General features: G+C 43.9%; 1 protein-coding gene across 1 annotated transcript in view; it reads left to right on the top strand.

The window, feature by feature from the left end:
• The window catches only part of PCBP4 (poly(rC) binding protein 4), a 97497-nt gene extending 80718 nt beyond the window's left edge, over positions 1-16779 (top strand). Inside the window, exon 14 of the mRNA XM_081935666.1 lies at positions 16620-16779. Coding sequence (XP_081791792.1) covers positions 16620-16773 — 154 coding nt within the window. The 3' untranslated portion in view covers positions 16774-16779. The remainder of the gene's footprint in view (positions 1-16619) is intronic.
• The last annotated feature ends 7 nt before the right edge of the window (positions 16780-16786 follow it).

Raw genomic sequence — 16786 nt, 5'->3', positions numbered from 1 at the left:
GTAACTAGGTCCTGTGCCATGAAGCGCTTTAAAGATCATAATCAAAACCTTGAAACGCACTTGGTAGACTACAGGAAGCCAGTGCAGCTCGCGCAGGAGAGGTGTTACAGGGGAGTATCTAGTCCTCCCCATAATCACCCGCGCGGCCGCGTTCTGGACCAACTGCAGTCTCCGAGTGCATCTCAAGGGAAGCCCCATGTAGAGAGCATTGCAGTAGTCCAGGCGAGACGTCACTAGCGCATGGGTGACTGTGCGTAGGGCATCCCGGTCCAATAAGGGGTGTAATTGGCGCATCAGGCGAACCTGATGGAACGCCCCCCTTGCCACGGCTGTTACATGGTCATCCATGGACAGCCGGGCATCTAGGAGGACGCCCAAATTGCGCACCTGTTCCATGGGGGCCAGTTGCACGCCCCCAATGGCCAGAGATGGAAGCAACTGGTTGAACCGGGAGGCCGGAAGCCACAGCCACTCCGTCTTGGAAGGGTTGAGTTTTAGTCGGTTGCCATCCATCCAGACCCTTACGGCCTCCAAACACCGGGACATCATTTCGACGGCCTCATTGGGGTGGTTCGGGGTGGAAATCCTGTTTAAAGTTGTCTAGGTTGATAATAATTGCCAGCACATCAGTAGTATATTCGTTAGCTTACTTAGGCAAGTTGAAATGTTTCATCACATATTCTTCCCCTTAGCTTTCTGCTTAAGTTAAAAAAAAAAAGAATATTTCTTGCAAATTTGCTGCAGTCTCCTACCAAGGAAAAAATGTGGCTAAAAGGTTTTTTCTACAATGGGCTAGTTTTCTCTGTTGGGGGTAGGGGTGGGCGTGTTTGAGGGTTTTCTGCTTTGGCTGGGATTTTACTCTTATACAAAAATAGAATTAAAGCTTTAAGTAAATCTATTCCTGACGTTTAAAGGGATACAGCCCAAAGGAACTGAATCGCTACAATAACTGAAACATACTTTTTTTTTAAAAAAAGAGATGAGACTTTTAATAATCATGAATTAGGTATATTGTACTCATTTTTCTACCGGAATTTGTATATAATTAGGTACATGATACCAACACTGAACAGATGCAAATCTGGGACACTATGTCATAATTAAACATTGTTAGATTGTTTTTCAATTAAGCTGAACAGTGGCAATTTTCACAGGAATCCAAAAATGGAAGCACTTATCCCAAAGCACTAATTCCAACAATCATAAACACATCTAGACAGATAGCGACATAAAGTCGTAAGGAACTGATGTGAAACCAAATACTTCTCCTTTCAAAAATTTTGGGGCTGATCACAGTTCATTTAGGAGCTGTGATTTTGAGAGAGAGAGAGAGAGAGAATCTAATTCTGGCTTTCAGCTGAATCAGTGCATGCATCATTAGACCCAGATGAAACATAGGGGTGATTGAATTAAAATGCACATAAGCTTGAATCAACACAATTGATATAATTACTCCCTGTATTTTTAATAGTTTCCCTTTCTCCTCAAATAAAAAAATTACAATTGGTTGACAACTTTTGGAGAGGCCTTAAGAGCCTGTGGTGGGGCCTTGGAACTCTGGCTGTGCACCTCTTAGGTGGATCTATTCTTGGTGGTCTCTATGTTTTAATCTGTTCTAGCCTTTAATCTCCCATCAACAAAAACAAAAATAAAATAAAATAAAATTATAGCAGCTATTTGCAGCACCCCAAATATTGATTCCGCCCTGGCTATTTCTAAAGCTTTCAATTTCCTTGTAACAAGAGGTAGTGATAAGTGTGGTTCTCAGATAGCTTGTCTTCACTGAGTCTGCCTTACCTCTCTTTGCTCTTATCACTTATTTGCATGTAAAAAGGTGTGTTCCTAGACTTTCATGTTTGCTTAATTAATGAAATGTTTGCACAGCACTTGGTGAAAAAGTGGTTCAAAGAAAACAGATGGCACTCGCTGCCTTGCTGCCGTGGTCAAACCCTCGGGTTCAGATTGAAAAACTCCTCTTAATAGGCAGTACACAGCTACCAGCTCATTGGACTATTTAGCAATTAGACCTAACAGTTTATTTTAGCCTTTTTAAAATATATTTTACATTGACTGAACATTTATTGCTCTCACCGAACACAGCACATCAGTATGTATGATGTCACACTTATTGTCTGAGTAGTTTCAATCCAAGGCATAGTACTTTCTTTGGGCTGTGTTTAGCAGCTACTGTGTGTCCCATTGAAAACAAAGAGTCATTATTTCAGCAGATATGAGATATATGAGCATGAGACGATGAAGTCCAAGGAAATATCTGTAGTTGCTTGATGGTTCCAAAATTGAACCTTTTCCCACTTGAGAAAGAGGGGAGTGGATGTAGTATAGGTAGTAAGAGGTTGAAATGATGGTTCTTGGACACCTGGCTTGCATGCCTTGCATGCTTCCTGTTTACTAAATGCTGCAGTTTTCCCAATTAGTGCTTAAAGATGTTCATCTGATTAGATACAGAAAGGGAGCTTCCTGCCACCAGGGTTTGAGTCTCATACACTACTGAAATTCAGGTTTCCATTTCATTCTGGGACCATGACCAGATTTTCCTGCAGCCAAAGACCCTCCAAAAACAGTGCATTCATTCATGTTAGAGAAATGTTTAAGGTTTTTACTTTCATAGTCTACTTCTTGGCTCTAAATGGAGACATTTCACCGTATATCCCTTGACCTCCCAAATGCATAAATACTGCTTCCTAAGGAGGACATCTTATCCACCTTGACCTTTTCCCACTTGAGAAAGAGGGGAGTTGATGTAGTATAGGTAGTAAGAGGTTGAAATGATGGTTCTTGGACACCTGGCTTGCATGCCCTGCATGCTTCCTGTTTACTAAATGCTGCAGTTTTCCCAATTAGCGCATAAAGATGGCCCTAGAAGGATATACTTTCAAGTGCTGGTTTCTTAGAATCCAGCTTTACTTGCTTTGGGAAAATGCCATTTTGAGGTTCCCAACTGTTGGCCCATGAAGTGGACACATGATTTATTAAGCTATGTTAACCTCGTGGTTGGAATTAGGCAATCCATGGCCCAGCCTGACCATCCTGTCAGGCCTACAGCCATCTTTTCTTTTGGATCTTTGGCCTGCCACACTTTCTATTATTCTACTATGCATTTTCTGTTGTGGGAAAATGGGAGGGGGGATTTTACGGAGTCAGATGCTATGTAGCCATAATAAAATTCTTTCTAGAAAGCCAAGGTCATCCTTTGTCTTTGCACCTCTGCACCTGATAAAATCTTCAGCTGGCCACACTTATTGTCTGAGTAGTTTCCATCCAAGTCATACTACTTTCTTTAGCAGCTGCTGTATGTAAGAGTAATTATTTTAGCAGATAAAACATATATGAGCATGAGACAACGAAGTCCAAGGAAATGTCTGTAGTTGCTTGAAGGTTCCAAAATTGAACCCCTGGAAAGATAAGTCATCATTTATTTGTAGATATAAAGATAAAAGGTAAAGCTTCCCCTCGCATATATATGCTAGTCTTTCCCGACTCTAGGGGGCGGTGTTCATCTCTGTTTCAAAGCTGAAGAGCCAGCACTGTCCGAAGATGTCTCCATAGTCATGTGGATGACATTGACTAAATGTCGAAGGCGCACGGAACATTGTTATTTCCCACCAAAGTTGGTTCCTATTTTCTACTTGCATTAATGTTAATTAATTAATTAATTAATTACTTGCATTAATATAATGTGCTCCAAAGGAAATTGGAAATCATGGTGAAGCTCAGTTAGGAAAACTGTTGGCACAGGTTCACTTCTTCCTCCATGCACATCTCATTTAGGTCTTTGGAAGAAGAAGAGAAATATAATTACAACTTCCTCCTTGAAGTATTTGCCAAGGCTTTTTGACTTCTGCAATTGCACATATCGAGAATTGCTATTTGACCATTTTCAGGTGCCAGGAATGTATCTGAAAAATTTTGGGGCACTATAAGCAGTACCCTGTGTTACGGCTGAACCTGACAAAAAAGGGCTTCCCCCCCTTCCATTAACCACGGGTCAACCACACCGCAAAAAATCCCTCTTTTTGGGCTTCTTTGTATACTATTGCCTTCCTCTTGTCTTTGATATTTGAAACAACTTTAATTTCCCCCTGCTCTACTATTATTGAAGCAGTATTTTCATCTTAAGAAGTCAAAAACCTGCTTCAGTTCAATCATGAGTACAGCCTGGGGTACTTCCCTGACCATTTTAGAGGTGGTCCCATTAAGTCATGTGTAGGATCAGCTCACCAACTGCTGGCTGTTTTAAACAGGGGTAGACATATCCCCTAACTACCAGTTCCTGGGCAATGTCTCTCGTGCAAGCTATTCTGGTTTTTGGTGGAAAAGACTCCAGCCCTTGGGTCTCACCTCTTTCGTCAGATCTCAGAGTCAAGCCCCGATCCACAGACTTAGTTTTGATTGGGAGATCAAGCTAGATAGCAATTAACTGGGTGTGGGAACAGGGCTACTCAGCCAATCAGGAGGCCTGGCCCTCAATCTGGAGATTTTCCTACACCCTCTCCATAGTTTTAGCAGATTGAAGTAGCTTTTCCTGACATAAATAGGTGTCTCTGTGTTTAAGGGATAGTGTAGGGCTGCTATAGGGAGAACCAGCTCTGATTCCTGCTTCACTGGACAACTGCCCCTTCCTCTCAGTGCTAATTAGCTGTTTGTTGGGCTCCCTTTGAACTTTAGTGGGGCAGTAAAATTTCATGTTCCACAATAATCCAACTAATAGCTCACCAGTAGAGGAGCTGGGAGCTGTATAACACTCTCTCTTGTTGTACCATACAGCTCCCATCATAAACCAACAATTAGTGAGACTAGATGTGTTTTATTGATTTGGTGATACAGTTTTTAAGATATGCTTTATTGTTCTTTTTTAATTGTACACTGCCCAGAGACACCTTTTTCAGCTGGACGGCTACATAAATCTGATAGATAGATAACTAAATAAATAAAGCCAGGAGTGCATTTTGACAAGATAGCTAAATAAGCCCTTCTATCAAAACTCCCCTGCTCCCTTCTCCAGTCCCCCCAGAAAGGAGCATTATTAGTGAATACTCTCCCACTGTCTAGAAACAGTTTGTGAGAAGGAAAGGCAAAAACATCAGGCCAGTCCACTAGTCCCCTTCCTCTATTTGCTGAAGACACCACCATTTGCATGATAAACCAGAACAGACAGGACAAGGATGGTTGCAGTAAGAACAGCAAGTTTATGCTGATAGTTTTCTTCCAGCTGAGCAAGGACTAGTGCAGCGATGGTGAACCTTTTTTGGCTCGCGTGCCACAAGTGGGGGGAGCACAGGGGGACGTGTACGGGCGTGCCGCACCCATAATGCAATGCGCGACCCCCCAGTGCGCATGCGCGCACAACTCGTGACCCCCCCCAATTTTTACATGCTTTTTTCGCCCTCCCCAGGCTCCTATAAGGTTTTAGGTTTTAGGTTTTATTAAATTTATAGACCGCCCACTCTCCCTGTAGGGACTCTGGAGCCTGGGGAAGGCAAAAAATAGCTTTTAAAAAGGTGAACTCAGCTGGCCAGTGCGCGCATCCACTAGTCCAGTGATGGCGAACCTATGGTGCCACGCGTGCCATAGGTTCGCCATCACTGGACTAGTGGATAGTAGTTTAAATTTAAAATGAGGAAAGGAACTTGTCCTCTATCCCATTTATTTTATTATTTTGTTAAGTTTTCCCCTCCATTGCTGAACCATGAAGCCAAGACAGGCAAACCAATATCATTACCATCCCTTCCATCTTTTGTTTGTTTAAGAAAAGAGAACATATGCAATTGATAAATCAAAGATAGGCATTATTAAGTTAGAACTCTGGATTCAAAATCATAGGCCTAAAAAACTAAAAAAATATGGTTGTTTAATGCAAAAGGAAACAAACATCAAGTTTGTGGGATCCATTTGATTTATTAGAGCTCTAAGATCCAGCAATCAGAGATGGAAAGCCAATCATCATGGAATAAGGGCAGCTGGGAAATATATAAAATAAAGAAACTGGGTTTGTGATCATATATCCTTCAAACCATAATCCAATAGTCAAAACAAGCCACCTATTCCATTTCCTACAACTCACAGATCAATTTTTAAATTGGCAGTAGAAAAAAAAAATCATGTGGCAATTTATATGCATGTGAACAGCACATGCTATCAGTGACACATGCAATTAAACAGCTGGATTTTCCTAAAGCAAACAAAGTAATGTGGTCTAAGAAAGAATAGGACTTTTACCTCATTGTTCATTGCATGGAAACCTTGCCATTTACCATATGGTATAATCACATTCAGAACTGAACTGAACCAAAAGTAAAAAAAATATATAATCTAATATTAATTGGGTTTATATATCTCACCAGTCCATGGCTTATTTTAATTGAATTTTGCTGTTTAGGCTAGTATAGCTGGATTCACACTTCGCATTTTCATAAATTACAGTTTACAAACCACTGGTAGTTTGGGCTGGTTTCATATATTATAACAATGTTAAGCCATATAAATCACATTCTCACTTTGCATGAATCCAGCTATTTTTATACCAAAGTTTATTACTAGAAGAAAAATGAGACTTGATACTCTTAGATTTGATATTGTATTTATTTTAGTGCTCTCGGAGACAATATTAACTTTGTTTCTTCTAATTTTAGTACTATTCTGTCCTTTTTAGTACATTGCACAAACTGGCTAAAAAGGGCAATAATAAAAGCAAGACCACGGAAAGTTAATAAATACCCCAACACATGAAGGTTTAACACCAACCACATGCTGACTAAATCTTTGTAAATATTTTACGCATTCAAGTCATGCCTGACATTTGGCAATTTTATGGGCCATGTCTCTCCATATTTTCTGATCTTGTTACTACTTTGAGCTACTACTTTTCTGTTCTCTGGCTGGTATCATCTTTTATGATGCCCAGTCCCCGTATTCTTTAATGGCTTGGTTTCTTTTTACCCCTAATTCTTCCAAACACAATTGCTTTCTCCAGTAAATTCCCTCTCATGACATGGCCAAAGTAAGAGATGCAGTTTTTGCCTTCCAGTGACATGTCTGGTGTTCTGCATTCCAGTATTTGCTTTTTAGATACCTTTGTCCTCCAAGGAATACTGTGGTGCAGGAGCCTTCTCCAAAGCCATAGCTCTTTACACATTTTTTTTTAATTATTCAAAACAGAAACACAACCTTTACATTAGGTGGATAGAATACATTGCCGTTGATTCACTCAGTACATTTCCAATACAGAATCTATATCACCCATTCTGTCTTTTTTGACACACAAACATGATCCCAAACATATTTGTGACAAATTCTTATTTGCAACTATAGCTGTGGATTAAAAGTTATGGGATTTAAGTATCCAGGAGTGGAACTGCTTTGTTTGCTATCTGAGGCAACACAGACGCCGAGATCCAGTTGAACCATTTATTAACAAAGCTAACATTAGAACCACGAACAAAAAAAGGGGGCCGCCTGACAGCTATTTATATGACAGCTGTCAGGCAGCCGGCCAATCCGAGGTTGTGTTAAGCACGCCTGTTGCCTGGTGCACTGGAACCAATCAGTGAAGTCTGAGTGAGGTCGCCTTGGCCCAGGTCTTAAGTCCGAGGACTTAATACTCCTTCCCCCCAGATCGCGCAAGTGTATTCAGACAGATAGGTAAGCCGACGGCGGACCCGCCCCGACCTGCGCAGTTTGGGTGATGATACGGGTGGAGTAGGGGTGTCGCAGTTCCCAGGCAGTGGATGGGATTGGCAAGGAACATCCTTGGAAGACTCCGCCTCCAGAATAGGCCGACCCACCGTAGGTATGTGAGCCGGCGAGAACGATTCAGGTTGTCGAGGAGGAGGAACTAGTGATGGTGGAGAGTATGGCTGGTAGGCGGCGTCTGAGGGCAGGTCGGCGTTCTCCTGGGGCTGAAATTTGTGATAGTCCTTGGAACCCCACCGTTGTAATTGGTTTATATGGCGCCGCCATTGTCTTCCATCTTCGAGGTGCACCCTATAGGAACAGGGCCCAGTGACAGCAAATACCCGACCTGGGAGCCACTTAGGCAAAATTTTGCGCAAAACCCTGATCCCCCACATGGAAAGACCTACAGACAGCGGACTCCCTTGGTGGCCTTATATCAGAATACTCAGGACAGAGTCTGTCTAACAAGGTGCAGAGATGGTGACCCATTGAAATCTCTGCTGGGCTCTTGCCCGTGCTCTGGCATGGGGTAGTATGTTGCACCAGCAGTAACGTGGCAAGGCGAGCGTTCCAATGTAATGCGTCCTTAATCGATCGTACCGCTCGCTCCGCTAAACCGTTCCCTGCTGGGTGATAAGGAGCCACAAACACCTGCCTAATTCACAGGGAGGCCAAGTATGTCTGAAAGATAGCAGACGTAAACTGCAGCCCATTGCCGAATACAACAGTATCCGGAACCCATGCGTTGCAAACATTTTTCCCAGCACCCTGATGGTAGTATCTGCGGTGGTGGAAGTCATGGGGCAGACGTCTATCCATTTAGACAATGCATCCACCACTATGAAGAGGTATGTGTGTCCCTCCAATGGCCCCGCAAAATTGAGGTGGAGCCTAGACCATGGGCTTCGTGGCATCTCCCATTCCTGAACCTGAACAGCGGGGAGAACCGGCCGGCTTTGTTAGCAGGGTTGGCAATGCTGAACCCATGACGCAATGTCCGCGTCCATGGTAGGCCACTAGGCATAGACGCGGCCAAATGCCTTCATTCGCACTATGCCTGGATGGCCATCGTGGAGGCGGGCGAGGATAGTGGTCTGTAGTTCCGCCAGCACTACGACTCTAATTCCCCACAACAAACACCCTTGGAGCTCGGAGAGCTCCGTGTGGTGGCGGAGAAAAGGGGAAAAGGCCGGTGCCACCGGCCCCTGAGGCCACCCCCGCCGGATCCACTCCAGCACTTGGGACAGCAGGGCATCCTTTCTAGAATATCAGGCAATGTCAATAGCTGTAAGGGGTAGGTCGCCGTCGTCCACTAGGAAAACAGTGGAAACCGGGGCGGAGTCTGAAACCAAGATGGGCAAGGGGCAATGACTGAGGGCATCCGCATGCTCGATGGCCTTGCCCACTCTATAGGACAGAGAGTAGTTGTAGGACGCCAGAAACTCCTTCCACTGCAGCATGCGTGGGGACAAAATCGGCGGAGTAGGGCAATCCCCTGCTAGAAGACCAAGTAGGGGTCTATGGCTGGTCACCAGGTAGAATGGCAAGCCATAAAGGTAGCAATGAAACCGTCTTATTCCTGCAACGGCAGCCAAGGCCTCCTTATCGAGTTGGCTATAATTGCGCTCTGTCCTCGATAAGGTGCGGGAATAAAACACAATGGGAGCCTCGAGACATGACTCAACACCACGCCCACTCCAAAAGGTGAAGCGTCCCAGGCCAATGCTAAAGGGAGCCGTTCACTGTATTGCACCAGCATGGCAGAAGAGGTCAGCAAGTTCTTGACAGCTGCGAATGCCTGGGATTCGCGGTCTGTCCAGACCCATGGAGCCAAGCTATCCAGTAGCCGGTGCAAGGGTTCTGCGACAGTGGCTTTATGGGGCAAAAATACGGAATAGAAATTAAGCAACCCCAGGAATGCCTGGAGGTCAGATTTACAGGTGGGAACAGGAGCCGCTACAATAGCATTGACCTTGGAGGGGGTCGGATGAATGCCCTGGCTGTCAATCAAGAAGCCAAGGAACACAACTGATTGCACTCCAAGGTGACACTTTGATCATTTAAACTTCAGACCAGCCTGTTGGAATCGTAGGAAAACCTGGCACAACTTGTGGGCGAGCTCTGAGCTGTCAGCTGCTACGACAAGAACATCGTCAAAATATGGGACGACACCATCGATCCCATGGAGCAACTGCTCCATGAGGCTCTGGAACAAACCGGGGGCCACGCAGACTCCGAATTGGAGGTGCTTACATTTAAATGCCCCGCGGTGAGTAACAATTATCTGCGCAGCCGCGGTGTCGTCGACAGCAGCTGTTGGTAAGCCTGTGCCAAGTTGAGCTTTGCGAAGACCTTTCCCTGTCCCAAGTGCAGTACGTGCTGCACCACAGGGACAGGGTAAGGATGGGCCTGTAAGGCTTTATTCAAAGTCGACTTGAAATCCCCACAAATCCTGACTGAGCCGTCTGCCTTAACTGGCGTGACGATAAGAGGTTTCCCAGGGGGCGTGGTCAACTGGCTCTAAAACACCCTGGGAAACTAATTTTTCCGGTTCTGCATCTACCCTACCGTGGAGTGCCAATGGAATGCACCGCGCCTTGAGGCGAATTGGCGCCACCTGGGGATCAAGGCTGAGGGAAATGGGTGTACCTGTATAGGAGCCCAGAGAGCCGTTGAAAGCATCGGCGAACTCATCCATCAGTGAGGAGAATGGATCCCCATTGCGCATATTATGGATTCCCTCGATTGTAAACCCCAGGGTGCTGAACCAATCTGTCCCCAAAAGTGAAGCCAAAGCTTGGGACACAATAATCAAGGGCAGTTGACCCTTGAAAGTTCCATATTGCACCGTAAATTGTCCACAACCCAGGATGGGAATAGCATTGCCCTGATAGTCGTGGAGGCGGCAAGGGCAGGCAAAGAGCTGGTCCCAGTGAACGGAGGGCAGAATCTTCTGTAGGGTCTGCCATGACACGATGGTCTTCGCGGAGCCCGTGCCCAATTCCATCTCAGATTCACGGCCCTCAATCAAAACTACGAACGAATCTTTGAACGGCCCCGCTGGGAAGCAGATGCAGAGCTCACAGACCACTCGTAGAAAGCGCATGCATTTTTGGACAGGCAGTCACTATCATCGCGGGCCGAGTAGATGCTATCACGGTGGCGGGCCACGGGCTGGTTGATGGCCGGGGTGGGCAAGGCAAGGAAGCTCTACACACTGTGGCCAAATGCCCCTTCTTGCAAGTTGCAGCCTTAAACTTGCACTGTGAGCAGAGGTGTTTGCCGCTGCAGCTGAGGCAACTCCCCCTCCCGGTTTGAGGTTGAGAAAGTTGGCTGCCATTTTGAGGCCCGCGCTTCATCCACGGCCAGGGTAAGGGTCAGTTCAGACCAGGAGAGCAAGCGCCTCTGTAACCGGATATCCCTAACACCGTAAATAAATTCTTCTAACAGGGCCTCCTCCAAGTTTGCGAATTCACAATTTACCACCGAAACCCGGAGGGAAGCAATGTAATGATTTATGGATTGGTTCTCATGCTGCAGGCAATAACGGAAAGTGTGACGCCGGGCATAACGGGAGGGAGTGGGGGTGTAGTGTCCCTTTAATTTTTCCAAAAGAACGTCCCAGGTGACAGCATGGACTGGGGTCAGTGCGACCAACGCACGGGCGGTTGCGAACATCTCAGGCCCGCAGGAACTTAAAAAACTTCCTCTTTTCTTGTCAGAGGAGAGCTCGGTCAAGTCTTGTGCCTGTAGGAAACATTCAAAACGCTCTAAAAAAGCGTCCCATGACTCACGGTTAGGGCTGTACTAAGTGAACAAACATGTGGTCGAGAATCCCACCATCCTCGTCGCCAATGCTTTGTTTGCTATCTGAGGCAACACAGACGCCGAGATCCAGTTGAACCATTTATTAAGAAAGCTAACATTAGAACCACGAACAACAACTGGGGCCGCCTGACAGCTATTTATATGACAGCTGTCAGGCGGCTGGCCAATCCGAGGCTGTGTTAAGCGTGCCTGTTGCCTGGCACGCTGGAACCAATCAGTGAAGTCTGAGCGAGTTCGGCTCGGCCCAGGTTGTAAGTCCGAGGACTTAACAGGAACTTTATGAGGTTTATTGACTAGTAGATAGCATATGGCAATCTCAGATTGTGATGAGCATTTTCAGTTACCAATTTTTCCTTATTTCTTGAGATACATGAACTTCGTCTGCCATAGAATACTCACAAGCAAATAATGTTGCATGCATTTCCAAGATACTTGATTCCTTCCAACCTTCAGAAAACATCTTTACATTTTCTTTCCCTTGCTTCCCCCCCCCCCCCTCTGGCAAAAGAAGTAACTCCTGTTTCCAATTCATCCTATTTCTAGGTCTTTGTTTTTCCATTAGAGGCGCTGCTTTTTATTTTTCACTCCTCACTAACATTTCATTCTGCCTAACCTAAGCAGACCTCAAATGCAATTTTGCTGGCATGCTATTTCTAGGTTTGTTCTGCTATATTGATCTGGCACAAGGGCAGAGGGGTTGTTTTTTAGACTGCTCAGTATACTTTTTAATAATTTTAAAAGTCAATCTTCCTCTGCTTTACCTTTACCAGGGGGGAATATTTTGCAAACCATTGGACACATGTATATAAATACATGTGGCAAAATGTATGGACTCTGTATACTATGTATGCAAATGCTAAAATGTTCTTTGTATCTTTGGAAATGGGAAAAGGCCTACTGATAACTCACAAAGCATTTGAAGCTGTGGGGACAATGACTCAGGGACTAACAAATTGTAAATAAACAGAGAACATAGATTGGCTGGAATTCTCCATGCTCAGCTATTGGTTTGCATAGATTTTCAAGGGGTATCGAAAGATGCTTTTTGCAAAACTTCATAAAGATTCATAAAGATCCTAAACAAAAGATGGATATGTTTGAGATCTGTAGATAATGATGATGATGCAGAAAAATTACGTGTTGATTTTAAAACAGAAATGATTATCTAATGGAAAGGCTATGGGAGGCTTTCTCTCCACGATGCTGGTTTGTTTTGGTTTAGTAGCACGCAGGTTTCATTGTGGGAACAATGGATGACAAGAGACCACTTGTTGTCAGATACAACTTGTTGCAAAAGAACAAAGAGCAGTATTCTTCTTTGGCATGGTACCGATGAGGGCAGCTAGTGAGACATTGCGCTAATTTTAGCTCTGACTTCTGTCACATCCATGCCTGAATTGATAATAGTGCCACTAATGGATGAAACCTGAACCTCTCATGCAATTTAGTTTCTCTCCTTTGCAATTACTTGAATGGTGCCATGTACAGATTACTAATGCTAATCTTTTTTGATGCGTGTGATGTGTATTACTGCCTGTTGAGTAGGTAGACATATCAAAGCTTTCTGGTGACATTACACAAAGAAAGTGTAGTTGTTAACACAATTGCTTAAAGCAATTTAAGCAATTTCCATTTTTAAATTTCAGTATTACTGATTTAAGTACAACTTCTGGATGAGATCTAGGTGAGCAACTGTCCATTATACCAGGCCAGTGTTTCTCAGCCTTGGTAACTTTAGATGTGTGGATTTCAAGTCCCATAATTCCCTAGCTATGGCTGGTTGGAGAATTCTGGGACTTGAAGTCCACGTATCTTAAAGTTGCTGAGATTGAAAAACATTGGATTGGCAATATTATACTGAGCTCCATGGACCAATACTTAGCTCGTACAACTGTCAGCGTTCCAAATATCATGCAGAATTAAATCAGCATCCAAGGCAGAGCTATCCTTAAAGTTCCAATTTAATAAGACAGACAGGTTGGCAACAAACTGTGGAATCCCAAAACTAAAACCTTCCTGGGATTCCACCCAGTTGAAAGTTCATGATCTTATCCCCACACCCATAAATCCATCACATGGTCCAATCTTCTTCGGCCACACTGGCATCTCCACCCAGCTGGTTCCAGTCAGGTGCAGAGGTGCGGAGACAAAAGATGAGCTTGGGCTTCTAGAAAAGAATGACAACAACACATTCCACAATTCTACTCCTTTCTATTCCCCCTCCCAATTACTACACTAATGAAACAGCATAATGAAATAATAGAAAGTGTGCCAGGCCAAAGATCCTAAAAAGGAATATGACTGCAGGCCTGACAGGCGGCCTCTCCTCAGAAGAAAAATGTTTCCTGAAAAGAGAATAACATAAAAGTTAACATAACAAAATTAACCACCTCTTCTCCCCCCTCACCAGCCCCCTTGCCGGGGTGCTGATGATTTATTTTAAAAGGAGATTTAGGATCATGTCCGCAGTTTGTTGCCAACATGTCTACCTTATTAAATTGGAACTTTAAGGATAGCTCTGTCTTAGACTCTGATTTAATTCTGTATGATATTTGGAATGCTGACAACAACACAGTATCTATAAACTGCTGCTTCTGTCAGCCTCATTAAGCAACATCTTCCTCAGAGGCTAAGATTTCACTCAGCAGTTCTTATCACCATTAATCACACACGTAAAAAAGGCTTTCTAAAATAAAAAGGATTTTTCCCCCTTCTAGATAAGGAGAGGGGTTAAATAGCACCTTTCTTCCAACATACACATTGTTATTATCCAGTTGCTAAATTGTGTCTGCCAGATCCCATATCCTCCACTGTCTCCAGTGGTGGGATTGAAATAATTTAACAACCCCTCTGCCCAGGGTCAGGTTGGCTGCCGTGGGAGGTGTGGTCCACTCCCATCCTCCAGCTCTGCCCCACATGCAGGACGAGCCTCCTGCAATAGCCAATCCTGGGCGAACCGGTTGTTAAATTACCAACGCCATCCAGCTATCAAAGTGGATCCTGAGTGCAGCGCTGCAATGGAGAAATGGGCAATGGAGCGGCAGCACAAGGGAAGGAGGAGGAGCAGGGAGAAGAAAATGGGAAAGTGGCCTTCTCCTTCCCTTGCATCGGCCGCTCCGTGGTCTGTTTCTCCATTGCAGTGCAGTGCAGTGCAGCGCCCAGGATCCACTTTGATAGTGGGGTGGGTGGGTGGGTAATTTTACAATTGGCTCACCCAAACCGATGCGAACCAGCTGAATCCCACCACTGACTGTCTCCCGCAATCTGCCCAAACCCATGCCTACTGCATCGATGATACCATCTAGCCATCTCATTCTCTGCTGTCCTCTTTTCCTCTTCCCTTCAATCTTGCCCAACATCAAGATCTTTTCCAATGAGTCCTCTCTTCTCATTTGGTGGCCAAAATATTTGAGCTTCAGGGTTTGGTATCTGTCCTTCCAAAGGACAATCAGGGTTGGTTTCCTTTAGGATTGAAACATTACATATACCTCAAACCTATAATGGTTGCTTCTCGTGTAGACACAGTTGTAGTGATACTATGGAGATTGGGACTCTAAATATATAGATAAGAGATATATGATGAAACTGTGATAGAAATGAAACATATTCATCACTGAGGTAGAGAAAAGCTCTAATGGCCATGCTTCCTTATTCAAGTTAAGAGTGTGCCATACTAATTTTTCTCCTCCTATCCTCTTGTATTTCCCATTAGCAGAACTAAAGGAAGAGACAATCTTTGGAAAACAAAAGATAACTTTTCCAGGCTGAGACTTTCAACTTTCAAACTTTGCAATCAATATCTCTAATTGTTGCCATGGTGTCTGGGAATTCTGGGAACGGCAGTCCCAACATATCAGCAGGAGAAAACATTGCAAAAGGCTGAGTGATCACAAGTAGGATTAGGCATCTGTTACTGTCCTTACATATCCCTCGAGTGCCCATTTCTCTCAAATTCCTGCACCACAAGTAAAGCTTCCCTGAGAAAGATTGGGTAACAAACCTAAAGAGGATTTTGCAAGAAAAAAATGGAAAAAGAATACCATCATAAATGCATGATTAAAAATAAAACAAAACTCCATGTGATTTCTCCAAACAGAAATAATCAAGATGATCCTCCTCCATTCCATTCACACATTGGTAAGAACAGTGATGGCTTTATTCATGGATTGCAGAGAGTATACAACATGCAGGAGTGTGCCAAAGCCTGTGTCAGGTCTGTAGTTATGTTTCTTTTAGGATCTTTGGCCTGCTACACTTTCTATTATTTTCCTATGCTGTTTCATTAGTGTAGTGGTTGGGAGGGGAGAATAGAAAAGAGTAGAATTGTGGAATGTGTTGTTGTCATTCTTTTCTAGAAGCCCAAGGTCTTTTGTCTCCGCCCCTTGACACCTGACCGGAACCAGCGGGGTGGAGTTGTCGGGGTCGAAGAAGAAGATTGGACCATGTGATGGATTTATGGGAGTGGGCAAAAGATTATGAACTTTCAACTGGGTGGAATTCCAGGAAGCAAATCAGAGTTGGAATTCCACAGATATGCTAAGATGTCTGTCTTATTAAATTGGAACTTTAAGGAAAGTTTTGCCTTGGACTCTGATTTAATTCTGCATGATACTTGGAACGCTGACAGCCTGCCCCTTTTCTGCTTATTTTTAATTTCAGTGGGTCCTTTTTTCTCTCTCTCTCCTTGACTGCTCTAGCAATAATTCTCATGTCTGCTGTTAAGTATCTGCAGCAGCAATTTCCGAACTCACATATGAAGGGAAAATAGTGAATGGAACTTTTAATAATGTGGAAAGCCATTTTTCTCAATAGCATCTACATTGTAGGCTCAATATCATCAAGCTAAATATTTTGGACTAAGACAAAAAAGGAAAAATGGCTCAGGAGAATGCATATGTCTAGTAGCATAATGTTGGAGAAGCGGAGATTTAACCCAACCTTGTTCTTCACAAACAGCTTGCTTCATCATCCTGGCTCTTAATTCCTAAAAGATCATCTTAACAAATGAAATTTAGCAAGAGTACTTAAACATGATCCTATAGAAGAAAATACAGAAGGATGACACTGATTCGATTTAATAGAGTTTCTTTTATTTTCAGGCTATTCAGAGCCAAGAGATTTCCAAAAGTCATTAGCCTTCATCGTGATATCTTTTATAGCAGCAATCTGGCAATGATTTCATCTGTTTTGGTGGACATCAACAAAGTCCTGATCTGCCTTATGGAAGTCACCGTATTATTCAAAATAAGGTAGTCACATCACACTC

This window comes from Natrix helvetica, assembly GCF_964273705.1.
Source record: "Natrix helvetica genome assembly, chromosome: 1".
Lineage (NCBI taxonomy): Eukaryota > Metazoa > Chordata > Lepidosauria > Squamata > Natricidae > Natrix > Natrix helvetica.
The sequence above is the reverse complement of the archived record's forward strand: the minus strand, read 5'-3'. Positions and strand labels throughout refer to the sequence as shown.